This window comes from Gobio gobio, assembly GCF_949357685.1.
Source record: "Gobio gobio genome assembly, chromosome: 21".
NCBI classification, from domain to species: Eukaryota; Metazoa; Chordata; class Actinopteri; order Cypriniformes; family Gobionidae; genus Gobio; species Gobio gobio.
Window position 1 is genome coordinate 41,219,669 of NC_137117.1, and position 17,011 is coordinate 41,236,679.

The 17,011-nt window shown below is 36.7% G+C and overlaps 1 protein-coding gene across 4 annotated transcripts in view; it reads right to left on the minus strand.

Moving 5' to 3' along the window:
* Positions 1–17,011, minus strand: part of pacsin1a (protein kinase C and casein kinase substrate in neurons 1a) — a 90,389-nt gene that overhangs the window by 8,451 nt on the left and 64,927 nt on the right. For all 4 annotated transcript variants that reach the window (XR_013815478.1, XR_013815479.1, XM_079803179.1 and 1 more), the window contains exons 3-8: positions 14,042–14,198; positions 13,653–13,888; positions 11,939–12,082; positions 8,063–8,238; positions 2,662–2,782; positions 1,834–1,949 (exon numbers count right to left, since the gene is read on the minus strand). Coding sequence is in view for 2 of the 4 variants with exons in the window: in XM_079803179.1 (XP_079659305.1) it covers positions 1,834–1,949; positions 2,662–2,782; positions 8,063–8,238; positions 11,939–12,082; positions 13,653–13,888; positions 14,042–14,198 (950 nt within the window). In the remaining 2 variants the exon portion in view is untranslated. The remainder of the gene's footprint in view (positions 1–1,833; positions 1,950–2,661; positions 2,783–8,062; positions 8,239–11,938; positions 12,083–13,652; positions 13,889–14,041; positions 14,199–17,011) is intronic.

Below are 17,011 nucleotides of genomic sequence, written 5' to 3' on the forward strand. Positions count from 1 at the left end.
CAACAAGGGGGAATCTCCTCAACCACCACCAATGTGCAGCACCACCTGGATGATGCGACGGCAGCCATATTGTGCCAGGATGCCCAACACACACCAGCTTATGGTGGAGAGGAGACCGAGTGATGAAGCCAATCTGTATATGGGGATGATTAGGAGGCCATGATGGGCAGAGGCCAATGGGGCAAATTTGGCCAGGATGCCGGGGTTACACCCCTACTCTTTATCGAAGAACATCCGAGTTTAACGTCTCATCCGAAGGACGGGATGAAATTAAATATTAGCAATATATATTCAATATATATTATCTAAAACGTATTAGAAGCTTGAAACTGTTATTCATTTATTTAGCGATTAGGGGTTCAGTGTCTTGCTCAAGGGCAGTCATGTTCTGCCGGGACTGAGAATCCAATCCACAACCTTCGGGTTACCAGTCTGACTCTCTAACCATTAGACCACGACTACCCTGTATTTACTACATGAACTAATGTATTACTTTTTACACCATACTACACTTTATAATCGATTAATTAACTATAAACTAATAGTTTGAAAATAATTGATAAGTGCTTTGTTACTGTATACTTATTATAAAGTGTTAGCGATTAAGGGATATGGAGGAATATGGTCATGCAGAATAAGGCATTAATAAGTGCTTTATAACCAATAAACATGCATAGTAATATGCATGATAATAAGCAACTAGTTAATAGTGAGAATGGACCCTAAACTAAAGTGTTACCAACATTATTAAAGGGGTCATGAACTGGCTTCATTTCTTTATACTGTTGTCTGAGGTTATGACGTTCGCATGGTTTTTACATTCAAAAACATCCTAATGAATAAGTAATAGGCTATTTTCTACCCTGGGTTTTTTGCCTCTCTCATGGAACGCTCTGTTTTTATGGGCATGCCGCACTGAAGACTTGGAAGATTGGATAATGCTTTGCATATTATAATGAGCTTCGGCTCCCCCGTGAGTACACATGAGGGATTGTTTTGAAAGCGTGTGGCAAAAAGGCAACCGGAATAATGGAATAAAGGAATTTTATTTCACTATTTAAGATAGCCCGTCGGCAGCCCGGTGATACATTTTGGTAGCCCGTCTGGAAAACACATAGCCCAGGGAAGTTGGGCTTTGCGAACCCTGGCCCATACATGTCTGAGTCTGAATGTGTGTCACGAATTGCAGCACAATGAACCAACAACACCTCAAATACAAAGGACACTCCAGCCTGTGACAGCGTGCTAAGTTATGTTCAGTTAGACACGTACACATAATCAATAGATCTGTAACAATGCAATACTGTCACATATAAAACTTTTTTTTTTTTAATCATATAAGTGTGTTGCTTCATTCATTCATGTAATCTCATCCTGTCTGCAAATCCAGTCTCTTGTTTACAAACAAATCAAGTTCCAGTTTAGCTCTGACCTATGTTATTTATCTATAACATGTCAGGCGTTCTTCTTCTTCAGTTAAGGTGGTGTTTCACCACACTCTGACGTCACAGCCGGGCACATTCTGAGATTGAGCGTTTGCTGGGCCTGGTATCAAAAGCTTTTCTTTGACTAACAAGGAAGTTTTCAGCTCCGAAACTTACAGGATATTCTTATGTCACATATCAAAGGCTTAATGAAAAGTTGATTTCTCAATTCATGACCCTTTTAAAGTACATTTTCTTGATTATAATGCATCCACCCGTCAAATTAATAATGAGTTCTTCAAAGAATCTTTATTGTGAAGGGGACAGCAATCAACCCTAACCCTAACCCCAAAAAGAGGTAAAAGTAAGGACACTGAGAGCCGACGGGAAAGCAGAAAAGATGTCTGACCTGCCCCGGTCGCCTGCTTGACCTGCATGCTCTGTGTTTGGGGTAGCAGGAGCCACTCCATCTGGCTTCTTCTTTTCTCTCTTGGCAACAGCATTGGTGGCGTCTGGATTATATTCCTGAGAGAAACAGATAATCCGTTAAGGTAATAAACATTTCCATTTTTCTATTATCTTTTAGGGGGAAAGAAAACAGTAAATAGAAGGGCATACTGTCTAACTAAAGAAGAAGGAGAATACCTTTCCTAAAATATGGAATCAAAAGTAATATGAAAAGCATATCAAATATATTCAATAGAGTAACTGCTTTTAAAAATGTTTTAGCAAATTGTAAACAAAACATGTGAAACAAAATTCGTGGAATAGCAAAAAATGAAAAGGTAAATTAAACCCTAATATATATATATATTTTTTTTAACAAGGTTTAAGAGTGCACCCAAAAATGAAAATTCTGTCATCATTTACTCTCCCTCAAGTTGGTCCACACCTGTACGAGTTTCTTTGTTCTGCGGGAACACAAAAGACGATATTTTGAAGAATGTTGGTAACCATACAGTTCCCCCATACTATGGAAGTCAATGGGTGTTTGGTTCCCCATGTTTTTCAAAATATCTTCTTTTGTGTTCAGCAGAATAAAGAAATTCATACAGGTGTGGACCAACTTAAGGGTGAGTAAATAATGACAGTATTTTCATTTTTGGGTGAACTATACCTTTAAAGCATTACTGGGATATTAGAGTTTGTGACAACTTTCATATGTGACAACTAGCCCCGGTCACTTGTACCTTATAAGGAAACTAGAAAAGGGCACACAACTGTTCACTAAAAGTACCTCAAACTGGGGCCAGTTCATATGCATGCCAGGACCGTGATTATTACTGAACCACTTGAGATCCTCTTGTGTGTTGGCAGCCAGAATGGTGCGTTCAAACTCGCGGTACACTGACGCATAGCTATAGCATGGAAAACACAACAAACACAAATTTCATCATTAACATTAACAAGCTCAGTAAGATCAGTGACAGCAACATAAGTTACAGTACATTATTACGCCATTAGATGGCGGCAAAGACTTTATGAGTGAGTCACTCAATAGCGAAGACTTTTATATTAAAAGGACTGAAACTTGTTGTGAACACGGAACAAGACTCAACTGACAAATGAGCGCTGTCCATGTCAGGACACCGGAAAACCCCTTAACTGTTAAAAGGACAAGATATCGCAGCGTACATTCAACAGATATTTGGCCCCACTTTATATTAGGTGGCCTTAACTACAAAGTTCTTACATCAAAAAATAAGTACAATGTACTTACTGTGTTCATATTGTATTGCAAAACACTTGTGCTGATATTGAGGTGGAATACAGGTAAAGTTATGGACAGGTGTGGTGGTAAGGGTAAGTTTAAGGGCAGGGTTAGGTGTAAGGGAAGTGTCAACTGTGTAATTACAAATGTAACTACAGAAATTAATTACAGATGTAATTACATGCAGGTATTTTTAAAAATGTAAGTACAATGTAAAAACATGTATGTACACAATAAGTGCATTGTATCAAATGATTAATTAAAATGTTAGTACATAGTAGTTAAGACCACCTAATATAAAGTGGGTCCAGATAGTTTAATATGAACATAGGACTGACCTGAAGGAATATGCTAAATCTGAATGCAGGTAACATACTCGCTCATTCAATCTTCAATGAGAACAAACATATGTTTAGGGGTTGCTAAGGGTGTTGTGTGGTGATACACAAGCTGTGTCTCATTTCGAAAGGCTGCATCCTCCAGAGGTCGCATCCGAAGGCTGCATGCGTCATCAAGGCTGTCTCATTTCAGAAAAGTAAGTAGGACACTCCGAATGCGACCTTTGAAAGCGCCTTCTTTCACGGGAATTCGGAGGGTGCGTAAGGTGTATCCTTCGCTGCTGCAGATAACCCACAATTCTTTGCGTCGCCGTTAACAACGTCATATTTTTTTTAAGACGTCTCGTTTAATTCTGATTGAGGACACTCCGTATACCGCATCCTTCACAGGGTGCATCCTCCGGAGGACGCAGCCTTCAGTATTAAATTAAATGAGACACAGCTACAGAACCATTGGGTGAAGCGGTCATAGTCCTGTTTTATTGTGAATAAAACAGCTATTGACAAATCAGACTGGAACTAACCATTTTATAATATGTTTTAAGTGAACGTAAACAGTCAAGAAAGTCTGATCAGTGTACTGGATCAGTCTGGTTATTTCTTAAAGTGACAGCAGCCTAATATTCCTACTGCCTGTGGGTGTTTTTGATGTTAATCAAACAACAAAGGAAAAGAAAATCACTCATTGCTCTTGACTGAATAAACTTTAAAAAGGATTAATCGGTAACACTTTACAATACGGGTGCACTAATATCCATTAATTCATGCTTAACTAATGCACAGATAATGTGCCTCAACAAGTAAAGTCATAACATAATTACACCTTTGCGAATCGTTCGCTAATGATTCATTAAAGCAGACAACTGGAAGCTGAAATGCATGGCTTCAACCATTGTGATAATTAACATATGAATTTACATTATTAGTTAATATACTAGTATGTATAAGGGAATTAATACATTATGACACATTTAACTAATAACAATTTATTGATTACTTAATCTATTAATAGGATAGAATCTTCATTAGTTGCTGATGCAGTAATCATTAATAAATGGTTTAGTTCTTCATGAGTCATACATTAACTCATGATTATCTGTGCATTAGTTAAAGCAGCACTAGGTAGGTTTTGCTCTCGGGGTCCCTCTACAGTTGGGAAACAGTATTGTCCTCTACTACTGTCGTAAACTCTTGTCATCTTACATCAGTGGATGCATCGCACGTGCATTTATTGACATGACAGCTATGATAGCCCTGAACACTGCAGGAGTTCACATGCAGGTGTTCTGCTTGCGTCGCGTGTGAAATGTCTTCATCCCAGGTACAGTGGCATATGTTTCAGCATGTCATATGAATATCATTTAATGGGTTTTATTTTTTTTTCAAACGGCAAATGATCGCGATGCTCACGTTTACAAGCCAGCGTCATTATAGTAGCCTAGTCTATTGGTTCCCGTTTTACAGAATCTATATGATACTTCAATTCAATGTTTGAGTGGTAGGCAATAACCATATATCGTCAATATTATAATATCACGCTACCCTAGATGAATCTGCAAATTTGAAAAATCGATTTGCAGTATAGCTTGAGACAAGACAAATAAACCAATATCACAGACATGTTAGGTATCCTAATATATGATTTTGTACATCTTATGTATTTACTTGCATGTAGCCCCTCCTCCTTCAGCTCACGCCCGCGAGCAAACGCTGGTCCAATGTTGATCCTCGTCCTGCCTTTAACCCCATCACTTTCTCCTTTCCTCTTTTTGCTTTCCTCCGACAAAACCTTTGCTTTCTGATTTTTCTGTGCTGCTTCGGCCATGACTATAACATTCGGCAAACAAATGATAGTTGGGCTCGCACGTCCGAATTTAAGGAAGTGGGGGTGGTGGTGGAAGTGACGTAAATGCCGTAAAGCAGTCGAATTTTGTAGTTTTTTTCTCGGGTTACTTCCCGAAACCCGAAGTTTAAAAGTACGATTAAAAACGATACAGACCCCGTCAGGCTATGGCAGACGTGTCATTCAACCTATTGTAAGTCGATATATCATCACAAGAGTCTTGAAAATATATTATAAAGGTTGAAAAGTTACCTAGTGCTGCTTTAAGCATGAATTAATGCATATTAGTGCACCCGTATTGTAGTTTTACTGATTAATCTTTAATTGATACAGTCAAATATGCAATTATGTTTCATTTGATAATTACTTTATTCAATTTCTGTACCTGAAAACTAATGTTAGAACGTCCTGAAAAGCACTGTTTATTTTATTTGTTTCTTTGCTCTATTGTATTCATTTGAGCTGTTGCTTGTAGTTTTATTTTTATTTGACAGTAGTCTATTTTTCCCTGAACGTAGCAAAATCCAAACCGTGAGTAATTTGAATATTTACACTCTCAAAAAAAAGAAAACAAAATTGTACCTTTTAAGGTACAAGTGTCCGTCACTGGGGTGGTACCCTCAAGGATACATGTTTGTACCTCTAAGTCAGGGGTAGGCAAGTTCGGTCCTAGAGAGCTGATGTCCTGCAGAGTTTAGCTCCAACCCTACTAAACCACCACAGTATAAAACTCATGGCTCCCAGCATGCATTTAAGCATTAAGTATGTCACCATTGTTGAGATTCATATGCTGATTCTTGATATCTGTGTGCGTCTAAACTTTTTTCTCCCTAAAATGTATTTAAAAATCAAAATTCAGAATGCCTGTTCTGTGGCAAGAAAGTATTGTTGGTGAATATTATTATTTATATTTTTAGTCAGTGATGAGTTTAGTCAACAATTTTTCTTCAAGACAATTTTTGTTTATGGCTTATTTTGATTTGAACAGATTATGTGTTTTGTTAACACTGTAACAAAAACCACAAACTCGCATACAAATCTAAGGGCCCTATTTTAACGATCTGAAACGCAAGTGTCAAAACGCGAAGCGCAAGTAACTTTGTGGGCGGGTCTCGGCGCTGTTGCTATTTTCCCGGCGGGATAAATGGCTCTTGCGCCCGGCGCAAATCTAAAATGGGTTGGTCTGAAGTAGCTTCATTATTCATAGGTGTGGTTTGGGCGTAACGTGAATAAACCAATCCGAGCGTCATCCAACATTCCCTGTAAAAGCAGGTGCGCAAGTTCCATTATGGATTGCTACTATTATGGCGTATTTACCAGGCGCACGCCAGGAGCGGTTCACAGCCGAGGAGACTGATGTTCTTGTAAGAGCAGTGAAAGACAGAGAAGTGAAGTTGTAATGTTGTACATTATGGTAAAGGTGATTTCACAGTCATTTTTTTTTCTTCAGTCTTTCAGTTTTTTCAGTTTTTCAGTCGATTTTTTTTCCTGGTTCTTGACGGACAAACCAATTTGTCAGATGTCCTTATATACATATATGTCTTGCCACTATTGGGCAAACAGGTCTTATCCTTAATTATTACAATTAGCCTGAATCATTTGTAAGCTAGATTTATGCCTATTTTTTAACATCTTCGTGGCACACCACAATGATTTCTGTCATCTCATGTGTTAATATTTTTTTAGTGTAACAATTTATGATTTGCAAAAATAATTGTTGCATCTGTGTAGATTACATGAGCAAAGTGTATGCGCGTTGTGCACGCTATACATTATGGTCAAGCATGCGCCCTTAAAATAGCATAATGAACAACGCGCAACGCGCCACTGACTTTAGACTAGGTTTTTTCTGGTCAGTGGCGCAATTGTTTAATGGAACAGCAAAATAGCACCAGGGATTGTTTGCGCCGGAACACGCCTCCTTTTTTGCGCTGAACCGCCCAGGGAGCGCAAGTTCATTCACTAGTTTAGCGACGTGCTTCTGTGGAGGGAAAAGCGCGCTTTGCGCGGGTGCAAAATAGGAATTACACATGCGTCGGTGTACAAAGTCAATTGCGCTGGGTGCAAGATAGGGCCCTAAGAGTCAAACTGCCCAACTAAATAAAACACTGATCACCATAACGGTGATTCTATATTTTCAATAAAACATCAACATCTAAACCTCTGTTAATTCTCAATAAGAGCTTCTATAGATATCTTTCAGGGTTGGAGTCAAACTCTGCAGGACATCAACTCACTAGGACCGAACTTGCCTGCCAATTATTTAATTGTACCCTAAGGACCAATTGTGTACCTTTAAAGGTACAGTTATACGTTTTGTTCTTCAAGGAACAAAATTGTACCTCCACTGTACCTTTTTTTTCTAAGAGTGTATGTGAGTACACCCCTAATATTTATATTATTAAATTCACTCAAAAAAGCAATATCGCGATTTCTTTTTAATGTCGGTTTATTGTGCAGCCCTAGACCAAACTGTTTTGGTGCGCATTTGTGTGTCATTCACTGATTTCTGATTTTCACTGTGGCCAAGTGATTTTGCACCTTTTCCCACAAATAGGTCACGAGGCACCGTTTGAAACCCCCTGTCCCAGACAACTGAATTGCTTTAACTTCAGGGAACTGTTAACCACTGAGTACCGAGTAAAGCGCTAGAAAATTCCAATTCTTGGAAGAATCACAAATGAGATTGGTATCTCGGAAAAACCACAAACTTTTTTCCTTGTGAATGAGTGCGGTTCACACTGACTTTTGGTTCTCGGTGAGGTTTAGGTGTCGTTTGATGTCCAGAAGAACCTCTTTGAGGAAGGTCAGTCGTTTGACCTCGTGCTGCTGGCACTGGTCGAACACCTGCTCCATGCACTCCGTGTACTGCGGTGTGCACTTCGACAACTCGTCCAGAGACTTCTCGTACTTCTCCTTCGCCTGCAGTACACACGCAAACGCACATCATGAGCTACATCCTCCAGTAAATAACACTACAAAACAGCAGTGAATTACAGTTTAAGAACCTGTCTTTATGCATTGAACACCTTTATAGGACTGTAACATAATAATTCTATACAGTAATGTGTTCAATACGGACAGAGAGAGCGAAAAAGAGCGCTTGTTAAATCTTCAAAGGGATAGTTGTAAAGGGATAGATGTAACCAAGCAGATCTCTACCATCGTATTTTTACTATGATAGTCAATGGGGTGGGGGGGGGCGAGATCTGCTTGGTTACAAACATTCTTCCAAATATCTTCCTCTGTGTTCAGCAAAAAAAAATACAGGTTTGTTTGGAACAACTTGAGGGTGAGTATTTTCATTTTTGGGTGAACTATCCCTTTAAATGCAATAACACTTCACATAAGAGTCACTGCTCATTGTAGTAAGATACTGAATCAAAATGTCTCCAGATCCAGTTCTTTTCTCAAATTTGAATAGTATGTCTTTACTCAATGTAGTAGGTAAGATTGTTTTATGTACACATACGTAAGAATTGTATAAATTATTCAATTCAATGTTACAATTTAGTGAATTTACAAAAGAAAACACAGCTGCTCATGTTTCATGCATTAGGCGAAATGTGTATTCAATATATATATACTGATATAAACATTTTAAATGTCTGTGTGGTGGTACAGATTACACAAAAGTTAGATCCAGACTGTGCCGGAAACTCAGGATCAGGATCACTCACAACAGGGTTTCTCTCACAAGTGACCCGGGAGCACAATTAATTCAGTTTATGTCATTTGTCAGGTTGATTTAGACAGATTAAATATATTTTTTACTTGCACATGAAACCAGTTCATTTATTCGACATAACGGTGGTTACCATAACGACATAAATGGTTTCCCACAATTACAATTCCTGTGTAAATGTATACAGAATATCGCATTATTATACCCAATAATGAAGTAATATTAAAACATATCTTTTGATTAGCAAAGTATACTTTGAGCTTAAAAGTGAATAGTAGGGTACAGCAGGGCTAAAGGCTCCACGGGGTAAAAGGGGCCTTTGATTTTATTGTCCTCTAAAAACCATTAGATGTAACAAAAACTTGCCGCAGCACTTTCCAAAACATCCGCTTTTCAAGATGTACACGCGAATTTAAAATGTAAAAGTTGATTCTGCACTAAATTTATCTAATATTTGACGTTTTATTAAAAAAAAATGATTTATGTAGCAAATGAGAATCACTAAAATTATTGATTTTGAAACAAAGGTCTTCTTAATGATTTGCAGTTTTTGTTTAAGAATATGTAAAGTACGGTATTTGGGGTAAAAGGCACCCGTTGGGGCTAAAGACACAATAATTAACATGATAATAAACTGACTTTTCCAATTGTTGACATGATGTGGTTAGCTTCAGATGGTAAATATCATATATTAAGTTGGGGGGTCCATCCTAGAGATAATCACCATATTTAAAAATATGATATTAATCCTATCATGTAATACAATTTATTGTATTGTTACTTCTGTAAATCTACATTCAATCATTATGGGATCACCTTTTTAATGCTTTCAGAATGTTTACTTTTTAAAATTAACATATTTAACGCATTTATATTAACATATGTTGATGACAGCATATTTATTGGACAAAAATGAATTTATGAAATGTATTTATCAAAATAAACAGAAAATAGTGCAAACTTTGCTAAAGTGTTTTGAACAAATATTAACTTTGACATTATTATACTGTGTGTGGGGTAAAAGACCCACCTTGCCACATTTTAAAACAAAAACCACTTTTATGATTTTTTTTTTTCTCACACGAAATCTGTTGCTCAATACAAACATATATAGGCGAGAGCGGGGCACAACCTAACGCTTTTTGACTTTCTCAGTTTGTGTAAATCCACTTGGGGTTCAGAGTATTTATTGTTTCCCACATTAATTGCACACATGTCTAGTACAATGATGTGGTTTTGTTTCATTAATACAGTGTTTACTTTTTTCTTGATTTACCCCGAAAGAATGGAAGTGAAATGTGACAACATGCCCCATAGGTGGAGTACATTGTAACATGTGAGGGGCACAACGTAACATGACCAAATAACAGCATAAAATGTCATCTGATACAATCAAAAAAATATACAAGACAAACTAAAATATTTTGTCAAAAAAATACAATTATTAACTTTTTAAGATAAAATAATGGAATTTTTTAATAATTAAAAATATAAGCATTTTTGAGTTTGACTACAAACACATCGCTAAATACAGCTAAACAGCATAGTTCAAAACATTAATAATTCATCATTTCTGAACATTAACTCTCAGTCATTATTCACCCTTTTCTTATGGTTTTTCAAAAGAATTCATGAAAGTATAGAATATAATGGCATATTTCTAATAGGGGCTGATTGTAACGCAGTGTTAACACACACACCATCTGCACAACTGGGATTTAAATCACATCTCGTGTCTTCTGCTGTTAGATCAGCATTAAAGAACATCTCAACTGTTAAATAACAGATAAGATTAAAATAATATCGGATTTGTCTTATTTTAAATAAACACAAAAAATAGAGATGAAAACTAAACTTAACAGGTTAGTTCACCCAAAAATGAAAATTCTGTCATTAATTACTTACCCTCATGTCGTTGGACACCCGTCAGACCTCCGTTCATCTTCAGACACAAATGAAGATATTTTAGTGTAAATCTGATGGCTCTGAAAGGCCTCCATTGGCACAATGCACGGTTCACTCTCAAGACCCTTAAAAGGCACTAAAGACGTCGTTACAAAGTCCATCTCACTACAGTGGCTCTACAATAACTTTATAAAGCGACAAGAATAGTTTTTGTGCGCAAAAAAACCCTAAATAACGACTTATATAGTGATGACGATTTCAAAACACGGCCTCATGAAGCTTCGAAGCGTTATGAATCAGTGAGTCGAATCATGATTCGGATCGCGTGTCAAACTGCTGATTCGACTCAATGATTCATAACGCTTCGAAGCTTCATGAGGCCGTGTTTTGAAATCGTCATCACTATATAATTCATTATTTAGGGTTTTTTTGTGCACAAAAAACTATTCTCGCAGATTCATAAAGTTATTGTAGAACCACTGTAGTGAGATGGACTTTGTCTTTAGTACCTTTTAAGGGTCTTGAGAGTGAACCGTGCATTGTGCCAATGGAGGCCTTTCAGAGCCATCAGATTTCAACTAAAATATCTTCATTTGTGTCTGAAGATGAACGGAGGTCTGACGGGTGTCCAACGACATGAGGGTAAGTAATTAATGACAGAATATTCATTTTTGGGTGAACTAACCCTTTAAGTAAGAAATTTACTTTTGCTATGGTTAAAAACATGTTCAGTAATATCTTCCAGAGATTTTTTAATTTTGGCGCAATTTTTTCTCTTAATAATGTTGATTTGGCAACTAGTAAATACACTAAGTTTCGTCATTCTGGCATGTGAGGAAAGGGTTAAAACATGCGTGTTACAACTAACCCTGCGTTAGGTTGTGCCCCGTGCTCACCTATGTATATATATTCTGCAATCACACACTATGGGCGTAGTGAAAAGCACATTTTTTTCTTAAGGTGTGCCTTTAGCCCCATTTTACCCTGCATGAATTAGTTTCTTTATGTTTGTCATGTGGCTGTTTTCCGCACCTTCTGCACATCCTGTTTGCATTTCTCTGTCTTCTCGTGGAGTTTCTTCTGCTGGTCTGGAGCCACAGCAGCATCTGCCTCACGACCTGCAGCCAGTTTCTCCTCTTTACATGCCATGTGATACGTCTTCTTGGCAGTTTCCATCTGCAGCCAGACGTGCAACATTTGAACTAACTGCAATACTGCAACTGAATGAATGAAGCTCAGAGATGGGTTAGTTGAACTGACTGAAATTGTGACACATTTTTATAACAGTCAAGGTCAGCTCTGAGGACACTACAATGCTTCCACTAACAATTCAATCCCTGGTATTATAATCTGCTTATAGCGCATGACTTTCTTTTTTCAATGGAATGCAAAAGGAAAAATGCTGTATATTTTACTGGTCGTTCTTGTACATGCTATTATATATGTACAATGATTGAGACTGAGGCTTCACATGCGAAAAAGTACCATAGTCCGGACGTCCTTGTCTTCTAAAACACTTTAGATGAGCTCACAAAAAAGAGTTAACTGACAACTACCAAATGTTTTATAAATCCCTGAATTAATCATGAATTACAGTGGAAATACATGTTAATAAAGCATTTATTAACAAACTGAGTAACTATTACTCTATGTCTAAATAATAAGATGTATAAATGTATATCTAGATAGTTTATTAATCCTTTACTTACACTTTCTAAATGATCTGATGAACTCCTAAATAACTGGTTTGTAAATAATGTAATACTTAATTTAGAAATGATAAATTGATCATTTATAAAGTATGAAAATACAATTATTAAACACATTATAGATATACTGTATACTGTATTTATAAACTGCTTAGTAATGTCTATTAATGCTTTATAAATGATGAATTAACTATTTACTAATGCTTAACTAATGCTTCATAGCGTGTAGTTATTATAAAGTGTAACCGCTGCGGAATCAATAGTTTAAATTATGACAGTAATCAATTATCAAAAAATGTTTTTCAAAGTTATTACAAAGCCTGATTGATTTAGTTTACCCTTAAATGTTAATGAATGCATTAATTATCAAACATATACTAAACGTTGTTAAGGCATGTGCATGAATCCATATGACTGTATAATTAAGGATAGCTCTTCGTTTTCATCTTCACTAATCATGAGTTCATGTTGAAGTAACTATTAATACATGATTATTCATGTCCTGTTATTGTAAAGTGTTACCTATTGATATATATTCTGAATCAAAAAAATCAAATGCTATCAAAGAAGCTATAAGTAACTGCACACATTGCCACCCATTCAAAAGGGGAAACTTGGGAATCATTTTGTACTGTTATGTAAATATGGACTATGTAGCATAAACTGCAGTGAACTATAAGGTTATTCTGGTTTTGTAAAGAAGTTTTACAAAAGAAAATCATTGATATAATCACTGAAATCATTGTATAATTCTATCTGACGTCAGTGTTTTTTAGGTCTTATGATTGACAAAGTGTGTTTGTTGAGTGAAACCTTTGCTAGTGTTATAGAAGAATGAGTTGATCTGAGACATGGATGAAGTGTTTTGGCAATTTTGGTGCATTTTGAATGTAAAATTAATGGCTGTGACAAGTTGAGTTTGTTAGGAGACCTGTGTGAAGAGTTTTGAAAAAGTGACCTAAACATTGAGAAATGTGTCCTAGCAATTGTAAAAAAAAAACTGTAATATGCATACAATGGAAAGATCCCTTTTGTACCTCTTTGAGTTTCTTAGCCCAGGGTTTCTGGGCTTTCTTGAAGCCCTCTTCTGCCTCTTTGGTTTCCTTGAAGCCTCCTATCATCTGTCTGTGGTAAGAGTCTTTCTGCCAGTTCTTCACCTTCTCAATGTCCTCGTTCATCAGACCGTTCTTCACCTCTTGATGAAGCTCACTCACTTTATCAGCCTCTGTCATCATAGCTAACCAGGCTCGCTCCACAGAACCGTACTGAGGCCCTGGCCACACACACACACACACACACACACACACGAACAAAACCAGAGATGCATAGATCAATATACTGACTTTTTTATTGCCATGGTTTACATCACAGTTCATAAACTAAAATGAGAGGATGAAGAAAGAGGCTTTAGATTTATCTATCTGACCTTTCTCGATCAGTTGCCTCCACCTTTTGGACCATTCGGTGAGCTGCGCGCTGTAGGACTTCTCGATCTTGGTACGTTCCTGAAGGCAGTTCATAAGATCATTGCAAAGTCGATGGCCGTCGTCGATTCTCTTGACTGCACGCTTATAATTTCCCACCTAGAAAAAAAAAATCAAATTTCATATCACATCACATCATATTACATGTAACCTAAATTTTGCTCATAAGTTTGCATAGCCCACGCAGAATCTGCAAGATGTTTATCATTTGAAAAATACGTTATAATAATGATGATAATAATATAAGAGGGATTATGAAAATTGCATTTAGTTATTAAATTTAGTCCTGTTATTTTACATAACAGATGTGTGCATACCACTACTGTTCAAAATATTCATGTTTCTGAAAGAACTTCTTTTTGAAAGAAGGTACATTTAGTAAAAATACAGTAAAAACAGTCATTTGTGAAATATTATTATATTTTAATATATTGTAAAATGTCATTTATTCCTGTGTTCAAAGCTGTATTTTCAGCATCATTACTCCAGTCTTCAGTGTCACATCCTTCAGAAATCACTGCAAAAAAGGCATTGATTTTAAATAGAAATCTTTTATAACATTATAAATGTGACTTTCAGTCAATTTACTGCGTCCTTGCTGCATAACAGTATTACATTTCTTTAAAAAAAAATGTCTGACCCCAAACATTTGAATGGTAGTGTATGTACATTTAAGACAAAATAATAACTGAATTTACACCAATAATATATAATATAAAATAATAAATATAATGTAATGATGTAATGTAATTGATAAAATATAATATAATTAGGGCTGTCAACGCGTCAACGCATGCGATTAATTTAAAATCCTTAACGCGTTAAAACTATTTAACGCAATTAACGCAAATAAATGACAGAAATTACGTGAAGCTGCGTCATTAACGTAATGTTCGTCACGCAGTTAGATAATGTTAGAAGACGGGAGTTTATCACAATCACACAGGGCTGCGTTTCCCAAAAGCATCGTAAGCCTAAGTTGATCGTAAAAACGATCGTACGAGTGATCTTAATATTAAGGTCTGTTTCCCAAAAGCATCGTAAGCCTAAGTTGATCGTAAAAACGATTGTACGAGAGATCTTAATATTAAGGTCTGTTTCCCAAAAGCATCGTAAGCCTAAGTTGATCGTAAAAACGATCGTACGAGTGATCTTAATATTAAGGTCTGTTTCCCAAAAGCATCGTAAGCCTAAGTTGATCGTAAAAACGATCGTACGAGTGATCTTAATATTAAGGTCTGTTTCCCAAAAGCATCGTAAGCCTAAGTTGATCGTAAAAACGATTGTACGAGAGATCTTAATATTAAGGTCTGTTTCCCAAAAGCATCGTAAGCCTAAGTTGATCGTAAAAACGATCGTACGAGTGATCTTAATATTAAGGTCTGTTTCCCAAAAGCATCGTAAGCCTAAGTTGATCGTAAAAACGATCGTACGAGTGATCTTAATATTAAGGTCTGTTTCCCAAAAGCATCGTAAGCCTAAGTTGATCGTAAAAACGATCGTACGAGTGATCTTAATATTAAGGTCTGTTTCCCAAAAGCATCGTAAGCCTAAGTTGATCGTAAAAACGATCGTACGAGTGATCTTAATATTAAGGTCTGTTTCCCAAAAGCATCGTAAGCCTAAGTTGATCGTAAAAACGATTGTACGAGTGATCTTAATGTTAAGGTCTGTTTCCCAAAAGCATCGTAAGCCTAAGTTGATCGTAAAAACGATCGTACGAGTGATCTTAATATTAAGGTCTGTTTCCCAAAAGCATCGTAAGCCTAAGTTGATCGTAAAAACGATCGTACGAGTGATCTTAATATTAAGGTCTGTTTCCCAAAAGCATCGTAACTTAAGTAGCACTTGAAAATGATCGTAGATCTACGAGTGCTCTGGAGTAATCGTAAAGCTCTAAGTGTATCGTAAGAAGACAGAGTTATGAGGTCACCTACAGGCCAACCGGCAGATTACACCTTTAACTTTATTCAAGTGCATTGTGATAATACTATAAGGTTTTGATTGTACTTTATTGTACACTTTTTTATTATTTTTTCTATTTTAATATTCTCATTATTATCAATGTTGATTAAAAAAAACAGTTCTGCTGCTTAATATTTTTGTGGAAACTGACTTTATGATCACTGGATTTTATTATTAATTTTTTTATGAGGGCAGGTAACAAACAAAAAAAATGTATAAATACACATCTGAATTAAATGAGGATATTTATTTCGTATCTTTTCTTGTTTTTTTTTTTGTTCAGCCTTTTGTCAGTGCCTCAGCCTGTAGGTGCTTTATATAGACGTGTTTTGATTGCTAATGCACATCAGATGACAATTATTAGGTGAAACGTTCAGAGGAAACGATTCCATATAAGGTTATATTTCAGCACTTCGCAAATGGACAGCGACTCTTAGCACTTAGAGCGCGTTCTCGTGCGTTCATGTTAAGTACATTTTTGGGAAACGCACGTGGAATTGCTGCGAGTGATCGTAACTTCGCTCGTAGAACACGCTCTTTAGAGCTAAGATACATCGTTATTGGGAAACCCGGCCCAGAGCATCTACAGCACCTGTGATCCTGGAGGAGGACATTTCCATTCTAATTCTTTAACCCAATTCTGCTTCTCTGATCAGGCCATTTAAAGCCGTTAAACTCGGGGAAAGTGTTCAGTGATCCAGTAATCGAATTCATTCAAACAGTCCAAAACAGCGCTCATGTAAAGAAGGCCAGGCTGATCACATCACACATATCAGAGAGAATAGAGACTCGCGTCGCGTTTTTAGTGAATTATTAATTCCATTATGTGCTTTGCTTTAAAACACGAGCTCTGTCGTATTCTGCCATTGTTTCTGAAGAGCGCAGTGTTGGTGTCGTACAGTAAGCGCGTGAGAGTCTGTTATATTGATGCACAAACAAACCGTGTA